This window comes from Chanodichthys erythropterus, chromosome 4 (assembly GCF_024489055.1).
Source record: "Chanodichthys erythropterus isolate Z2021 chromosome 4, ASM2448905v1, whole genome shotgun sequence".
Taxonomy (NCBI): domain Eukaryota; kingdom Metazoa; phylum Chordata; class Actinopteri; order Cypriniformes; family Xenocyprididae; genus Chanodichthys; species Chanodichthys erythropterus.
In genome coordinates this window covers 9,505,051-9,522,174 of record NC_090224.1, presented here as the reverse complement: position 1 = coordinate 9,522,174, position 17,124 = coordinate 9,505,051, and the positions used below count along the sequence as shown (strand labels likewise).

At 40.8% G+C, this 17,124-nt stretch overlaps 1 protein-coding gene across 1 annotated transcript in view; it reads right to left on the bottom strand.

Annotated features, from left to right (window-relative positions):
* Positions 1–17,124, bottom strand: part of otofa (otoferlin a) — a 104,618-nt gene that overhangs the window by 41,487 nt on the left and 46,007 nt on the right. The window contains exons 4-5 of the mRNA XM_067383537.1: positions 9,847–9,946; positions 5,356–5,552 (exon numbers count right to left, since the gene is read on the bottom strand). Of these exons, the coding sequence (XP_067239638.1) occupies positions 5,356–5,552; positions 9,847–9,946 (297 nt within the window). The remainder of the gene's footprint in view (positions 1–5,355; positions 5,553–9,846; positions 9,947–17,124) is intronic.

The following is a 17,124-nucleotide window of genomic DNA, read 5'->3' as shown; positions in this document are numbered from 1 at the left end:
TAATGAATTATTGAATAACGAGCGCCTTTGAGCTTTTGTGCCCTAGTTTATAAAGTGCGTGCGGGGGGTTCGAAGTGACAGTTTTATGCAAGAAGGAGGAGAGAAGAACAAAAGAACGAAGCGATGGTGGCTGAACACTACTCTGTAACAAAGACAGCAAACTTGAACCACTAGAGTAATGCAGTGGCTCTAAAGTGAAAAACATCCCTGTGAAAATCCCTTTGTTCTGTAAAGTTTCATTTGACTGCAAGCTTTTGCCTGTCACTGCACCAAGCTCAGGAGAATAATGCTCTCGCTTTCGTGATTAAGGTTACCTTACAAACAACCGACTATGACAATGAATCTATGAATCTGATTAGAGCTAGCTATTCTGGCAGCTTAAACCAGCATGTGAATAGATGGTTTAAAACAGTGTAGTTGGTCTTTAAGCTGGCATTAGTTTTAGCTATTCAGACGGCTAGTCTCCCAGTCTGTCCAGCTACCCCCCCCAGCATAACAGTGTCAGACTACGAGAGGACAGATTAAAATGTTTGTTTGATTTTTCCAAAGCTGGGTGGTAATTTCTGCTTTACTCAAACATGAAAGCACCTCATCTAATGCTGAGGGTAAACATACAGTGTTCTCTATATGATAATGATGTTGTACACAAAAGGCAGATAGAAGCTGGATGGTCCAATTGAGGTATCAAAAGCTTTTTCATGTTGGTTCAATGATGCAGGTGTTTTTGTTGAGCTCTTCAAATTATGTAAAGAAAAGAACAAAACCCTTATAAAATGATGGAAAACAAAGACTGTAGATTTACCACACACATACATGTGCTCACAATGAGATAATAGCAATGTAAATCGATCACAGCCATTTAAATCTAGCCTTGGATATAGGTCTTATTCTTAGTCCAATACTTAAATGGAAAGTTGAGGATTTACCTAGATTTTGGCATACATTTATCATTAATTTGATCTAATCTTCAAATAAGTTACAACCATAAACAAACACATTTGGAGGTGGTCAGAGCCATCCTCCAAGAGGGCTTTGCCTGTTGCGAAATAAAAGATTTCAGTCAGTGTTTCTTGTGAATAATGATAACTTTTTCCTGCAACTGTAAATGGACATTGTACTGTTACATACAGAATATCTGAGTATGAAAGGCGCATTTTCAGTGCAAGTTCAAGTAACCACAGACTCATGATCCTATAGGGAAAGAAACTGGAATGAATGAGAGAAAAGTTAGAAATAGATCAATCAGAGATGAGTTGGAAGAGAGAGAGAGGTGAAGATGAGAGAGGGGTCTAGTCATTAGAGAGGACTATCAGTTACTTCAGATCAGAAGTTTCACTACGTCCCACTGGCTTCTGGCAACTTCAGCTGTACAACAAATACACACGCACACACACACACGCGCGCACACTTTCTTTATAGAGAAAAACCAAAAGTAAAACCGTACAACTAAGACTTGTAATCAATAATGAAACAGCACCAGGAATTAAGTTCAAGTGAGGACAGTGGGTTACATTATTAAAAAGGCAAATGTCAGGTAAACTAAAAACTGTGGTTACATCTTTTTTTCCCAAAAAAACATTACTTAACATGACTGAATTAACATGACTGTAATTTAACGAGTTCGTTTGCCCATATAATCTTTAGGGTATTAGTTTAGCTAATTTGGCTTGCTGTCCACTGAGGAGGGGCTCGATGAAGCATCTTCAACTCGAGCTCTGATACACCCCCCAGTGAATAAATATGGGATGTGATTACATAGGGCAAGGTTCCTGAAATGAAGGTGGAGTTTGGGGAGGTGGAGGGATGCTGAAACAGCTGAGACTGAAGAGAGGTAAGCAGCTGCTTATATACTCTGGCTGTTGATTGGAAGATTAGATGGGCTCGCTCCTCCCTAAATTACGTTTAGGAACTTCACATGTTATAGTAATGTTTAGGTGTCTAAAAGAAATATCTTTTAGAGATATCTTTCAGTGTCCAGATTGTCCAACATTTCTAAATAGATACACAAATACATACATTTTGTCATAAATATTATTTCCTCAAAGTGTTAAAGATGCTAGTTTCTGTGAAATGAAAATAGTAAAATTCTTAAAAAACATATTAAATTATATTCAGTTCATAACTATAGGAAGATGCTTTGAATACACAGTCTTTGAAGGTGCTGTAGCAAACTCTTGGTGTGAGCTCAAAAGTCATCTATAAAGCATCAAAGACAGTGGTTTTGTGCTCACTGCTGGTCAGCAACAGGAAATATGTTGTAGAAGGACTCCAAATGCATTGTTGGGAGAAAATAAACTGACTTTTTCGGTGTGTATGTGTGTGTTTGTTTGTCTGACTAAGCAGCTGTCATCTATGCCAACTACGCAATGCATAATAAACTGTCACATCACATTCTATTTATTCAGACCTGAATGCTTCCTTCTCCTCTCCTTTCGTTGTCTCTTCTCATTTACTGTTACCATCTGCAGTTAATTAATGCTACTGTATATTACAAATATGCTAAAGTTGCTGTATTAATAACTCTTTAACAAGAAATTATCATGCATGAAGATAAGGCCCATTTCCAGAGACAACATGAACAAAATAGCATATAGATATTAACTGTCTCAATCTAATTGCATCAATTTATCTCATGACAGTGAATCTTGAGTGAAGACATAAGAAGTTGCAGCTATATAGAAGAATTTGAAGTTTGAAATGAGAGGCAAGCAAGGTGATACAGATAAAAACATCACCTTTCATCACATGCTTAAGTGAACATGAATCTAACACAAAGATTCCAGAATCACTATTTCTTTCAATAATAATGTGACTTGTTGGTTGAACAATGACTAATTAATTGCCATCATCAAATACAATATCTAAATGGAACATGGCTTTCAAAACAATCCAAACAACAATTAAAAAGCACTGAAAATCTCTATTGTGGCTGCTCTAATTTTCCTAAGAGGACCTTTTAACAACTCCCCAATATAGATTTTTCTAGCATTAATCATTCATACACATCCGTATGTAAACATATCCACACAAAAACACTAATGGTGCCCACGCACAAACCATGATGGAATAGTGTTGTGTTTGTAAATGGTTATAATTTATGGATTAAAGGCCCTGTGGAGACTGGAAGGCTTAGCGGAAATCAATACATCCCACACATTCAAGTCATCCATGTCTTCATTACTCAGCAAAAATGTATGTATTAGGGCTGGACGATATGACCTAAAATCAAAATCTAGATTAATTTAACATTTTACCTCGATTATGATTAATGAAAAAAAAAAAAAATGTTTATGTTTTTTTTTGTACTGTAAATATGCATGGCTATTAAAGGTTTTTTTTTTCTAATGAAAGAGTGCTCTGACATAACAGCTCACTTTCAGCAGCTATTTTATCTATGGTTCATAACATTTCTTACAGATTTCTGCTTATTGTAAATCAGATACAGATAAATTAGCACAGTACCAGTACTTTTATTTGAATCCATTAATGAGAGTGATTGCGTGTGTGAATTTGTCATACCGTCTCTCTATTAATTGTGAAGCTGTGGGTTGTAAGTAGTTACTTCAAAAGTAGAAAAATATATGCTATAACTTTTGAGCTACTTTAGTGATAAATCACAGGACAGCATTGACAATGAGTTTCTGCACTCCTCTCTGTGTGCGTGACCTTCACGTGATGTGCAGCTACTGTCTGTATGAGTGTTCAAGTGTCACAATGCATCAGCGCAGTAGCTCAGTATAATGATACACATCCAATGGTGTAAAATCATTTGAATGTTCAAACTAGCAAGCCTTAAAACACATACAATTGACAAAGCTTAGTGAAGACGCAAGCGAAAGTGATCTCACTTTGGGGTTCGCGCAATGTCTGTGTGTGTTGACTCAGCGTTCAAGTACGCCTCTGTTGCTTCCATGCCACTGATTGGACGGGGCGGAGTCAAGTGATTACACACGTCGTAGTATGTTTTTATGCAGAAAGTATTAACAGGATTAAAAAAACGAAATAATGACATGGCAAAAAATTAAGTTGGATAGAGGTTCTGAATTTCGATTTCAATTACTTTTCGATTAATCATCCAGCCCTAGTGTGATTATGTATATATCACTCCATATATATATATATAGAGAGAGAGAGAGAAAGAGAGAGAGAGAGAGAGAGAAAATGCATATCTCTATATACAGAGGAATGCCAAAAAAGCTCTCTTTACTTGACAAATATGATAATACATATGCAAGAATGCTTAAAGGTGCCCTACAATCAAAAATTTAATTTACCTTGGCATAGTTGAATAACAAGAGTTCAGTACATGGAAATGACGTACAGTGAGTCTCAAACACCATTGTTTCCTCCTTCTTGTGTAAATCTCATTTGTTTAAAAGACCTCCGAAGAACAGGCGAATCTCAACATAACACCGACTGTGACGTAACAGTCGGGATCATTAATATGTACGGCCCCAATATCTGCATATGCCAGCCCATGTTCAAGGCATTACACAAGGGCAGCCAGTATTAACGTCTGGATCTGTGCACAGCTGAATCATCAGACTAGGTAAGCAAGCAAGAACAATAGCAAAAAATGGCAGATGGAGCAATAATAACTGACATGATCCATGATTACATGATATTTTTTGTGATATTTGTAAATTGTCTTTATAAATGTTTCGTTAGCGTGTTGCTAATGTACTGTTAAATGTGGTTAAAGTTACCATCGTTTCTTACTGTACTGACGGAGACAAGAGCCATCGCTATTTTAATTTTAAAACACTTGCAGTCTGTATAATTCATAAACACTTTCATCTTCATTCTTTATAAATCTCTCCAACAGTGTGTAATGTTAGCTTTAGCCACGGAGCATACTATCAAACTCATTCAGAATCAAATGTGAACATCCAAATAAATACTATACTCGCATGATCCGACGCATGCATGCAGCATGCATGACAAACATCTTGTAAAGATCCATTTGAGGGTTATATTAGCTGTGTGAACTTTGTTTATGCACTGTATTATAGTCGAGAGCTCGGGGGGCAGGGAGCGCGAGATTTAAAGGGGCCGCAGCCTGAATCGGCACATAGTTAATGATGCCCCAAAATAGGCAGTTAAAAAAATGTATTAAAAAAAATCTATGGGGTATTTTGAGCTGAAACTTCACAGACACATTCAGGGGACACCTTAGACTTATATTACATCTTGTGAAAGAACATTCTAGGGCACCTTTAATCTAATTTCCTCCTCATTATCTTCTTCATCACACAGTTATCTGTGCCATATAAACCGCTGCATACCAAAGGTGATGATGATGAGGGTGATTGTGTTAACAGTGATAACAGTGACTGGCTATGATGACACACTCACTTGCGGAATGTGGGAATGCCGTGGATAGATCGTCCAGGTGATGTCCCGGAGCTCTGGCTGCGTCCAGAGAGTAGACTGTCTGTCTCAAACTGGAAGGTTCCATCACAGTCATCTGGAATATCAAGGAATTCACCATCGCTCCACACCTTTACACTTCCGTCCATGGTCTGATATTTGATCTCTATGGAAATATTTGTCTGAAATACAACAACAAGAAGATTAATTATGAATATACAGTATGTCAAATTAATATGCCCAGTAAAAACTTGAATATTTAAGGCATGTCTATCTTTTTCAAGTGGACTATAATATAACAAGAGAGTGTTTTAAGGACAAAAACAAACAAATGTCTTGAGGTGTTGTAACCATAGTATAAGTGGAATAATTGACTCCAGTCCACTGAATTATTAGAAAATAACGCACACCTGAGGCATTCAAGTCAGTCATCATCAGGGCATGTCTAAATGTTTTTTCAAGTGGATTACTGAATATAATATAATATAATATAATATAATATAATATAATATAATATAATATAATATAATATAATATAATATAATATAATATAATATAATATAATATAATATAATATAATATAATATAATATAAATGTCTATGAGAATATGTTACAACAAACATAAACATTTATCATCTGTTATTGAAAATATAATCGTCTTATTGTGCATGTTCTTTCAAGTGGGCTTCTGAACAAAAATAAAATGTACTTTTTAATAAGAATATACAAATCTGATTGCAAAAAAATTGGGACAATGTACAAGTTGTGAATAAAAACAGAATGCAATAATGTGGAAGATTCAAATTTCAATATTTTATTCAGAATACAACATAGATGACATATCGAATGTTTAAACAGAGAAAATGTATAATTTTAAGGGAAAAATAAGTTGATTTTAAAATTCATGGCATCAACATCTCAAAAAGTTGGGACAAAGCCATGTTTACCACTGTGTGGCATCCCCTCTTCTTTGCAGAGGGGATGAGGGACTGGGGATTGAGGAGACAAGTTGCTCAAGTTTAGGAATAGGAATGTTGTCCCATTCTTGTCTAATACAGGCTTCTAGTTGCTCAACTGTCTTAGGTCTTCTTTATCGCATCTTCCTCTTTATGATGCGCCAAATGTTTTCTATGGGTGAAAGATCTGGACTGCAGGCTGGCCATTTCAGTACCCAGATCCTTCTTGTATGCAGCCATGATGTTGTAAATGATGCAGTATGTGGTCTGGCATTGTCATGTTGGAAAATGCAAGTTCTTCCCTGAAAGAGACGACGTCTGGATGGGAGCATATGTTGTTCTAGAACTTGAATATATCTTTCAGCATTGATGGTGCCTTTCCAGATGTGTAAGCTGCCCATGCCACATGAACTCATGCAACCCCATACCATCAGAGATGCAGGCTTCTGAACTGAGCGCTGATAACAACTTGGGTTGTCCTTGTCCTCTTTAGTCCTGATGACAAGGCGCCCCAGTTTTCCAAAAAGAAATTCAAGTTTTGATTTGTCTGACCACAGAACAGTTTTCCACTTTGCCACAGTCAATTTTAAATGAGCCTTGGCCCAGAAAAAATGTCTGCACTTCTGGATCATGTTTAGATATGGTTTCTTTTTTGACCTATAGAGTTTTAGCCGGCAATGGCGAATCTTCCAATCTTTGGATGATATATGCACTGTAGATGATGATAACTTCAAACTCTTTGCAATTCTTGTCTGAGAAACTCCTTTCTGATATTGCTTCACTATTTCGCAGCATTGAGGGAATTGGTGATCCTCTGCCCATCTTGACTTCTAAAAGACACTGCAACTCTGAGAGGCTCTTTTTATACCCAATCATGTTGCCAATTGACCTAATAAGTTGCAAATTGGTCCTCCAGCTGTTCCTTATATGTACATTTACAGCCTCTTATTGCTACCTGTCCCAACTTTTTTGGAATGTGTAGCTCTCAGGAAATCCAAAATGAGCCAATATTTGGCATGACATTTCAAAATGTCTCACTTTCAACATTTGATATGTTATCTATATTCTATTGTGAATAAAATATACGTTCATGAGATTTGTAAATTATTGCATTCCTTTTTTATTCACAATTTGTACAGTGTCACAACTTTTTTGGAATCGGGTTTGTATATTAAATACTCACAGGTTTCACTAGCAATAAAGAAACTTTTAAGATGAATAGAGGTAGAACAATAAGGTTTAGGTTAGGTGTTAGAGTTAAGTGTTAAGGTTAGGGTCATGTTAGCTAACCCATGTGGCAGTCTGTCAGCATCAGTTACCCTTTCCTTCTCATGTTTACAAACTCATTAAAAGGAACAAGGAACAATTTAGCCTCAGTCCAACTTATCCCTGTCAACTGCCTGATGGTCACTTCTCCCAGGGGTACATGTCGTACAAAAGGGAGAACCTGAGCTCTCATACAGCTTTACTTAGGTATGACCCCTGCTTTAATTAACCAAGACAAATTTTAAGCTTTGCTGAGGTCTCATCTCAACAGAAATAACAAAAAAGAAACAGTGTTTTATAGTTTTTGCACAGTGTAAATGCAAGTGGACCATCAATGACTAAGTTGCATGAAAGTAATATGATTTCACTCTTTAATAATATAAGTTTTTTTTTTTTTTTTTTTTTTTTTAATGTCAGAAACATCTGACATATTGTCACTCGATACTGTATGACAAGTTTAGACTGACTTTTCTTGGTAATATATCCAATAGCTCCATAGCTCATTTTTCTGGAAAGTTTTTGTTTTTTTAGCAACAATGTTTTAAAGTGCTCTAAGCGATCCAGGGTGGAATAACTTCCTGTTGACGTTCGAAGTGTTGTCAAACAAAACAGAGGCTAGCTAGACCCTCCCTCCTCCTCCCCCTCCCCTCCGTGCTTCCCGAAACAGTCATGAATGCGCATTTAAAGGAACACTCCACTTTTTTTGAAAATAGGCTAATTTTCCAACTCCCCTAGAGGAAAAATATCAAAACTCTTTGGTCATTTTTAAGCGCGATGCTAACGGTCTAATCAGATTCAATGAACTATGCTAAGCTATGCTAAAAGTGGTACAGCCAGAACCGGAGATCGGCTGAATGGATTCGAAAACGGTAAAACTCAACTGTTTAACTCTAGGGGAGTTGGAAAATTAGCCTATTTTCAAAAAAAGTGGAGTGTTCCTTTAAAATCATTCTTGTCGGTTATTGGCTGGAGCATGTTTATTATGTTTCGTGGTCCAGGCTGCACCAGGTAGTTTTTGTCGCCGTTTTTGGAGCTTGTGGCGACTACAGAGACCGCGTTTTTTTACAGTGTGTTCAGGGGACAGGCAGCTAACGGATAATGAGATGTTTGCTGTATGTGACAAAAAATGTTTTAGCCTAAAAATGCATGACATCGCTTAGAGCACCTTTAATTCACACTTTGACAAAGTTTCAGGAAGCTTCTATTCAGCATCCTTGAAAATGAATGAATGACACTGCATAGCCCTAAGCAAGATAAAACATGAACAAGAACCAGCCAGTGATCACTATGCATTGTGTTGCATAACAGCTTTGACATTTTAATAATAACTCCTGTGTTGTTCTGTAAAAAGATGGGCAGATAATGAAAGTGTTGAAAGTTTAGAGGAAATGATTTGAGAAAATGTAACAAATTTAGGCATGTGAACAGATCGTTTCTCTCACAGCGTTTAAAACAAACACCTCCCGTTACAATAGTCATGCCATTTAAAGTCACAAATAAGTTACTTTTGGAAGTTGCATTTATAAATCACTTAGTTCAAAAATGTTTAAAGGAGCAATAACCAAACTGGTAAGATTTTGACTGAAAATGCAGCAGCTACAATAGAAGTGATTAGATTAGCAAGAGTCAAAGGAGGTTCAAAGGAGAAAATAAAGGCCTCTTTACACAGCAGACTTAAGGCTGCTCTGTGCCTGCTCAAAATTCTATGTAAAGACATAATGCTGCATAAAAGCCAGACCAAACTATGTCTGCTCTGACCCACCTCAGTCCCTAGTGTCAAAGTATACAGTTGAAATTGCTGTGTAAAGCATTTATGCCACCTCTGAGCAGCAAAAAAGACACCTAAATGCCACTTCAGAAATGCTTCTGTGCCACATTTGTAGTGTAAATTTGACAAATATAAAAGCTACACCGATACATTTCCTTTATTATCAAGCATTCTGACACATAGAGATGAGCAGGACCCCTATAGAAATCAACCTGCACATGATAGTGGATACCAGAGAGAGAGAGAGAGAGAGAGAGAGGAAAAATAAAACAGAGTTATCTGAGTAGTCTCTTATAGTCTCCAAGTAGGCATGTAACCATGACAACGATGGTTTTGTGCAAGTTGTGCAAAGCTAGACCCTGTGGTGAAATATGTGAATGGATGTTTTTGTGAGTGGGTGTGTTATATGAAAAAAAGAGCATTTCTGATCTGTCAGACCAGAACAAAATCATGCACACGCACTGTCTGCAAACCTCACGTCTCACCCGTATGGCTGTGTTATTGTCGTCAATAAGAGTGTCAGACACCTCCAAGTGACCTTCCTCCACCACCTTCTGCAGAACCATGCGGAAAGTGCCAATTAACCTGCGAACACAAAAAAAAGATCAGACAGACAGTTGTGTTAAACAACAAACTAACACTTTGGTCTGACCCAATGTGCACTGAGCTTGTAAGAGTGGTGAGGTCGCAGTGAGGGAGATACACTGTGACAGCTACAAAGAGCATGTGAAAAATACCAACAAGTTTAACACATACTGTACACACACACACAAATATGTGTCTCTGTACATGAAAATATAGCGAATATTTGAATTATGTACAGCTGAGATGAATATGATGAACATCAAAGATAGAGAAGTCTTTACAGCTGTTTTATAATAGCTTTTTTTTTTTTAAATAATTTTTACATTTACTGCTAATGCTATTAGCAGTCAGCCATGATCAGTAAGATTTTTTAATAACACTTTACAATTAGGTTCATTAGTTAACATTAGATAATGTATTAACTAACATGAAATAACCATGAGCAATACATTTTTTACTGTATTTTTTAATCTTTGTTAACGTTAGTTAATAAAAATAGCTGTTCATAGTTTGTTCATGTTAGTTCACAGTGCATTAACTAATGTTAACAAATACAACTCTTTATTTTAGTAATTTATTAGTAACTGCTAAAAAATTAACATTAACTAAGATTAATAAATGCTATATAAGTGCAGTTCTTTATTAGTTCATGTTAACTAATGTAGTTAACTAATGAACCTTATTGTAAAGTGTTACAGATTTTTAAAATGTTTTTGAAAGAAGTCTCTTATGCTCACTAAGGCTGCATTAATTTGATTAAAAATACAGTAATATTGTGAAATATTATTCAATTTAAAATATTTTAATTTTCCATTTTGATATATTTTAAAATGTAATTTATTCCTGTGATGGAAAATTACATTTTCAGCCATTACTCCAGTCTATAATATGACAAAATCCTTGAGAAATTATTCTAATATGCTGTTTAGGTGCTTAAGAAACATTTCGCACTATATTCACAGTTGAAAATGGTTGTGCTGCTATTTTTGTAGAAACCATGATACATTTTTTCAGAATTAATTGATGAACAGAAAGTTCAACATGTTAGTATTTATTTGAAACGTATTTATAAATGTAAAATTCTTTACAGCCATTATATTTTGTCCTTGCTGAATACTTCATTTCTTTAAAAAAATAAAAATAAAAAATCTGTGAGTGAAAATATCTGATAATAGTGTTCAATTGGACAAAACAGCTTTTATTAGACTACTAAAATGCCTGTACTTGGGTTACATGATTTTTAACATTTTTCAAAAGCATTATTTATTTATTTATTGTCTGTTAGGAACACATACTGAGTGCACCTTTAACAGAATTATAATCTTGAAAGTACTAACAAATTGGATGTATTTTTAAAAAAATAACATTATTAAAATAAAATTATTAAAACATATTTTTTTGTTTAATCTCTATTCTACATACAGTATATAATATCTGAATACTGTCCCCTCTGTGAATCAATGAAACATTTTCTAACAAAAAGGGCAGTTTAATTTCTTTATTACCAGCTGCAATCCACATAAACACATGCTTTTTATGTAACCACAATGTCTGTTGTGAGTTTAGAGGCATATAAACTCACAAATCTAGACACAAGAAGATCAACAAACACATGGGAGATAGGGATGTGTCTTTGTTCTGCTTGTTAACTCAACTCTCTGTATGAAAAGTGACAGGCAGTGAACAAAAGCAATCAGGAACTCTGGACTGACCAATTAAATGCCACATGTAGTTAGCTTACATACACTCTCTTGTCTATTACTGCATATATTACTGCAAGAGAAAGACAGGCGGGTATATCCATGTAGTCAGTGAATTTGATGAGAAAACACGTCAAATTGCTAACACTTTTAGCACCTGCCTCTGAGCTACAGCTGTATTCAGATGTGAAATGACACACTCAGCACCAATGTTCATCCAGAGGGACTCGATGAAGGAAAAGAGACCATTGTGATTGATATGCGCCCAGTTCAGTGGTGAAATGATGGCTTTGTGACCGTCTATGAACTGCATGCATCCACGGGTGAATAATTCACTGATCCTAGATCAGGTTCTGGCTCCCGATCAACTTTTCTAAAGACCCCACATACATTATTGATCCTCTGAACAAACAACAGACAATTGACTTTCATCTGCTCCATAATTTACTGCGTCCTGCCTTGTCAAGTCCCTTCTCTTTTATTGGAGAGGTCAAAACCAGAGAATTCACAACAGTTTTTCCCATGATCTTTTCCATTTTTCTTATATGAATTTTGTTTTACAGTATATTGATACAAATTTAGACTTCTTCTAATGATTCATGCAAGTTGATTTCCGATGAGATCTTAGTAACCTGTGTCCTAAATGATAATTGTAAGTATTTCTGACTTATTTTTACTACATAATTGTTTTTTAAATATTTTTTAAAATGTACTGTTATTGTGAAGGCTACTTTAGAGGAAGATAATGAGCATTTCTTCTGTTGAAAATGGGAAAAAATAACTCATGGTCGCGGCAGGGATGTATCTAATAGAGAGGAAATACCAGGCAGGAGTTTTCATTTCGTTAGTGAGTAATATAATGAGTGGCTGTGTTGGAATTCTGAGCTGGAATTTAAAGTTCTTCTGCACATTCTCTGCAGTTCTGCAGTCATCAGTGGCGGATCCTGTTAGCCGCAGTGTTCTCTCCTGCACAGCTCTCCCTTTTAGGGACATCACCAAATTAAATGCATGAAATTGCACCCCAATTCCTGATATACATCCACTGACATAAAACAGTACATTTAATTAAACACAGGCTTACTTTTAAACCAAACTATCTCACCAATACTTTTTACAACACAGTGACCATTTAAAGCACATACATAGGCTACTTGAATGTTTTTGAAAGAAGTCTCTTGCCTTATTTGATCAAAAATACGGTAAAACAATGTAAATGTTTGTGAAATGTTTTGAAAAAGTAAAAAAGCTGAATTATCAGCAGCCATTACTTTAGTCTTCAGTGTCACATGATCCTTCAGAAATCATTCTAATATGCTGATTTTGGTGCTCACTTATCACAAATGTCATACTTTTTTTTTCAGAATTCTTTGATGAATAAATGAATGAACAGCATGAAACAGAAATCTTTTGTAACAATATAAATGTCTTTACTGTCCCTTTTGATCAATTTGATGTGTCCTTGCTGAATAAAAGTATCAATTTATTTGTCTTTACTGACCCCAAACTATATATTATTATAGTATTTCTTCTCATATTATCTTTAATTGCAGGATGGCATCCTGATAATGCTATAGCAGTCATCTACAACGTCACCACCTGGTGGTCAGTTGGTCATGAAACACCAACAGCAATGTTGAATGAATCACCATCAATTCTGATCTTCCCAAGGCTAGAAAATGTTCATCTCTAAATGTACTGTACTGTAAAGTCTGAGATACACATCGGACTCACACCTGGTGTTTTGTCCCGATCTACTGAGTTTGCAAAGATCAGGATCAGGTCAGCTACGTAATGCATATGATGGATAGAAATTACATCTGTAAATAACAAACAAATATCTAATGAGTGGCGCGGTTGACATATGTCACAGGAGCATGTGAATTATTCAGCAGATGCTCATCTTATACATTGTGATCTATTCAGAGGTGTCACTCACACCACAAAAGATGTCTCTGTCTGAACTCAAAACAATGCCTATGGTAACAAAACAAAGTGCTGACCAATGATTGTACTACAATTAAATTAACTTAATAATCATGATAGTTCCCTTTCAGTCGGTCACGTTCGACGTACGTCAGTAGTGACCGACGAATTGGGATATCGCTTAGAGAGCCCTATCATCTTCGTGTAAACTAAAACAAGCCAATGGAATTGGCGTGCGATATTTGCATAATGCGCACCGCCCCCGTCAGGTGTATATAAATAGGAAGCAGATGCAATCGCACTCTGTCTTTCGCTTCGGAGCCATTCACTGGTGTCCTGTTTTAGAAGACTCCTTTCTTCGTTGTTTTATGCTAAAACATTGCCTCAGAAGAGGATTTACAGCGAGCTTTCAGTGCTGGTGAAAGGGCACGTTCAGCGAGGCCGCGAGTCTCCGAGGAGCTGAGCTATAAGCTCGAAAACTGCTGTTTTCACAGCAACACAAAAGAGTGTGTGCGTGTGTAGCGATTTGGGCCGGTTCCTCGGTGTGTCAGGGAGTGGTGTACCTGACACATCGCGTCGCTCCCTGGGTGCTTCAGCACGAGTGAGTTGACTTCCCCTTCTAAAAGAGCTTTACAGACGAACCCTGACAGTATGTCATTTCGTCTGTGCGTTAATGGGTGCGGTCGTTCCCTGGTCCCTGCCGATGGGCACAATCGTTGCATCTCGTGTTTGGGCATTCTGCACGCTGAAGCAGCTTTTGTGGATGGTTCATGTTCCCATTGCGGGAACATGACTATCGCGATGCTGAGGTCGAGACTCTCCTTCCTGAAGTCTCAGGAAGCGGGGGTCCCCTCTCCTATGCCGCGTACGACCGTTTTTCCGGCCCCGGGAACCGGAATGACGGTACGGCGCTGTATGGGAAGGGTGACCTGAGGATTACGGTCAGGGCTTCCCCGCCGAGCGGAAACGCTCCTCGGGCCCCTGCCGCCTCATCAGCACCGCAACCCATCGTGCCACCGTTGGTTTCCGCTGGGCCCTCTACGGACTGTCCAGCCGTTACCTTTGGTGTGCTGGCGGCGGATCGGATGTCGATCGCTGCATCGGAAGGTGAGCCTGAGTCCTCGGGGAGGATTCGGACGCGCTGCCGCCCGGGACGGTAGCGTTGCCCGAGTCGGATCCCGAGCTCACGGCTGTGCTCTCCCGGGCCGCCTTGTGCGTCGGGCTTGAGTGGAACCCTCCACCCTGTCCCGGCCCATCTCGGTTGGACGATTGGTACTTGGGGGGGGGTCGCGCTGGTCAAATCCAGCGTCCCGCCCCAATGCCTTTCTTCCCGGAGGTACACGATGAGGTGACCAGGTCTTGGCAAGCTCCGCACGGGGCTCGTACAGGGCCTGGTTCCTTGTCCGCCTTCACCTCCCTGGACGGCGGGCTAGCCAGGGGTACGCGAGGATCCCGCCAGTCGAGCGGTCTGTTGCGACGCAGTTGTGTCCCACGGCCGCTGGCTGGCGCGGTAAGCCGCGTCTCCCGTCCCAGGCCTGTGAATTCTCAGCCGGTCTGACTGAGAAAGCTTACAGTGCCTGTGGGCAGGCTGCCTCTGCCCTGCACGCGATGGCCCTTTTGCTGGTCTATCAGGCAAAAGCGCTGCTGTCGCAGATGCCCCAGGAAGGTCCTGACCAACAGCTGCTTGGGGAGCTGCGCGCTGCCACTGACCTTGCCCTCCGGGCAACGAAGGTGACAGCGCGTTCTGTTGGCCAGGCGATGTCTACTCTGGTAGCCCAGCAACGCCACCTCTGGCTGACCTTGGCAGACATGAGGGAGACCGACAAACGTCGGTTCCTGGATTCCCCCGTGTCTCCGGTCGGCCTTTTCGGCGACGCGGTGGAGAGCTGTGCCCAACAGTTCTCCGCTGCACAGAAGCAGGTTGAGGCTATCAGACATGTCATGCCACGGCGGTCCGCTGCTGCCTCCACCCAGCCGCCCGTGGCTCAGCCTCAGCCCGCTCGTCGCCGAGGGCGCCCGCCTGCGTCTTCCTCCGCCCCTGCTAAGTTGGCAAAGCAGCAGCCTACACCAGCCAAACAGCAGGGTGCCGGTCGCAGACGTGGTGCCCAGCCCGTCTCTGCCAACCAGGTGGCAAGCGGTCGGGGAAAACTCGGCCCGGAGACGGGCGACCTGGAGCGGAAGGTTCCTGCCCTTTGGGAGAGTATTCCATCTGCTCTCCCACCCCCGGAGGAGGGCCGGGGGGATTTTGTGGCGGCTGTCTATCTACCGCCGCTGGCTCTCCGGAGTCCAGCGGTACCCACTTTGCCACAAAAAGAGCAGTTTCCTCAAACTCCAGGTCACAGGAGGGCGCGTTCGCCAGTGTGCCAGGCCCCGCCTCGCCACTCGCAACCCCCTCCCATTCCGCCAGTAGGCGGCAGTGTGATGGCGCAGACCGCGTCCCGTGCGCCGTCTCCCATTCGCACTGCTGCCTCGCAGAGTCCGACCTCACTCCGGGCCGCTTCCATGCCGTCCGAGTCGGGTCCTTCTCTGCCTTGCTGCCCCACCCCCGGTGCGTCTGTGGTGCCTTTGGTCCCGCTGGCTCGGAGTCTGGAGGCGTGGATCACGCTTCCCAGCCCGTCCCGCTGGCTCATTCGCACTGTCAGACTCGGCTATGCGATTCAGTTCGCCCGGCGTCCCCCGGTTTTCAGGGGTGTCCACTTCACTCAGGTGTCGTTGGACAGTGCACCTGTTCTCCGGGCGGAGATTGCTGTCCTGCTGGCGAAGGATGCAATCGAGCCGGTCCCCTCCAGCCGATATGAAGTCGGGGTTCTACAGCCCCTACTTCATTGTACCGAAAAAGGGCGGTGGGCTACGGCCAATCCTGGATCTGCGCGTCCTGAACCGGTACCTTCACAAGATGCCGTTCAAGATGCTCACGCAGAAGCGCATTCTCGAATGCGTCCGTCCCCGGGATTGGTTTGCAGCAATAGACCTGAAGGACGCGTACTTTCATGTCTCGATTCTGCCTCGACACAGACCCTTCCTCCGGTTTGCGTTCGAGGGTCGGGCATATCAGTACAAAGTCCTACCCTTCGGGCTGGCCCTGTCACCCCGCGTCTTTACGAAGGTTGCGGAGGCGGCCATTGTTCCCCTCAAGGAACAGGGCGTTCGTATTCTCAACTATCTCGACGACTGGCTGATCCTGGCCAGCTCGCGAGAGCAGTTGTGCGAACACAGGGACATGGTTTTAGCTCACCTCAGCCGGTTGGGTCTTCGGGTCAACTGGGACAAGAGCAAACTCGCCCCCGGGCAGAGGATCTCTTATCTCGGTCTCGAGCTAGACTCGGTTGCACGGACTGCGCGTCTCACCGAGGCGCGCGTCCAGTCGGTGTCGAACTGCCTGAGTTCGCTCAAGCGCAGGACAGCGGCTCCACTGAAAGATTTTCAGAGGCTCCTGGGGCATATGGCATCTGCAGCCGCGGTCACGCCGCTCGGATTGCTTCATATGAGACCGCTTCAACACTGGCTCCGCGGCCGGGTCCCGAGATGGGCGTGGCAGTGCGGCACGCTCCGTGT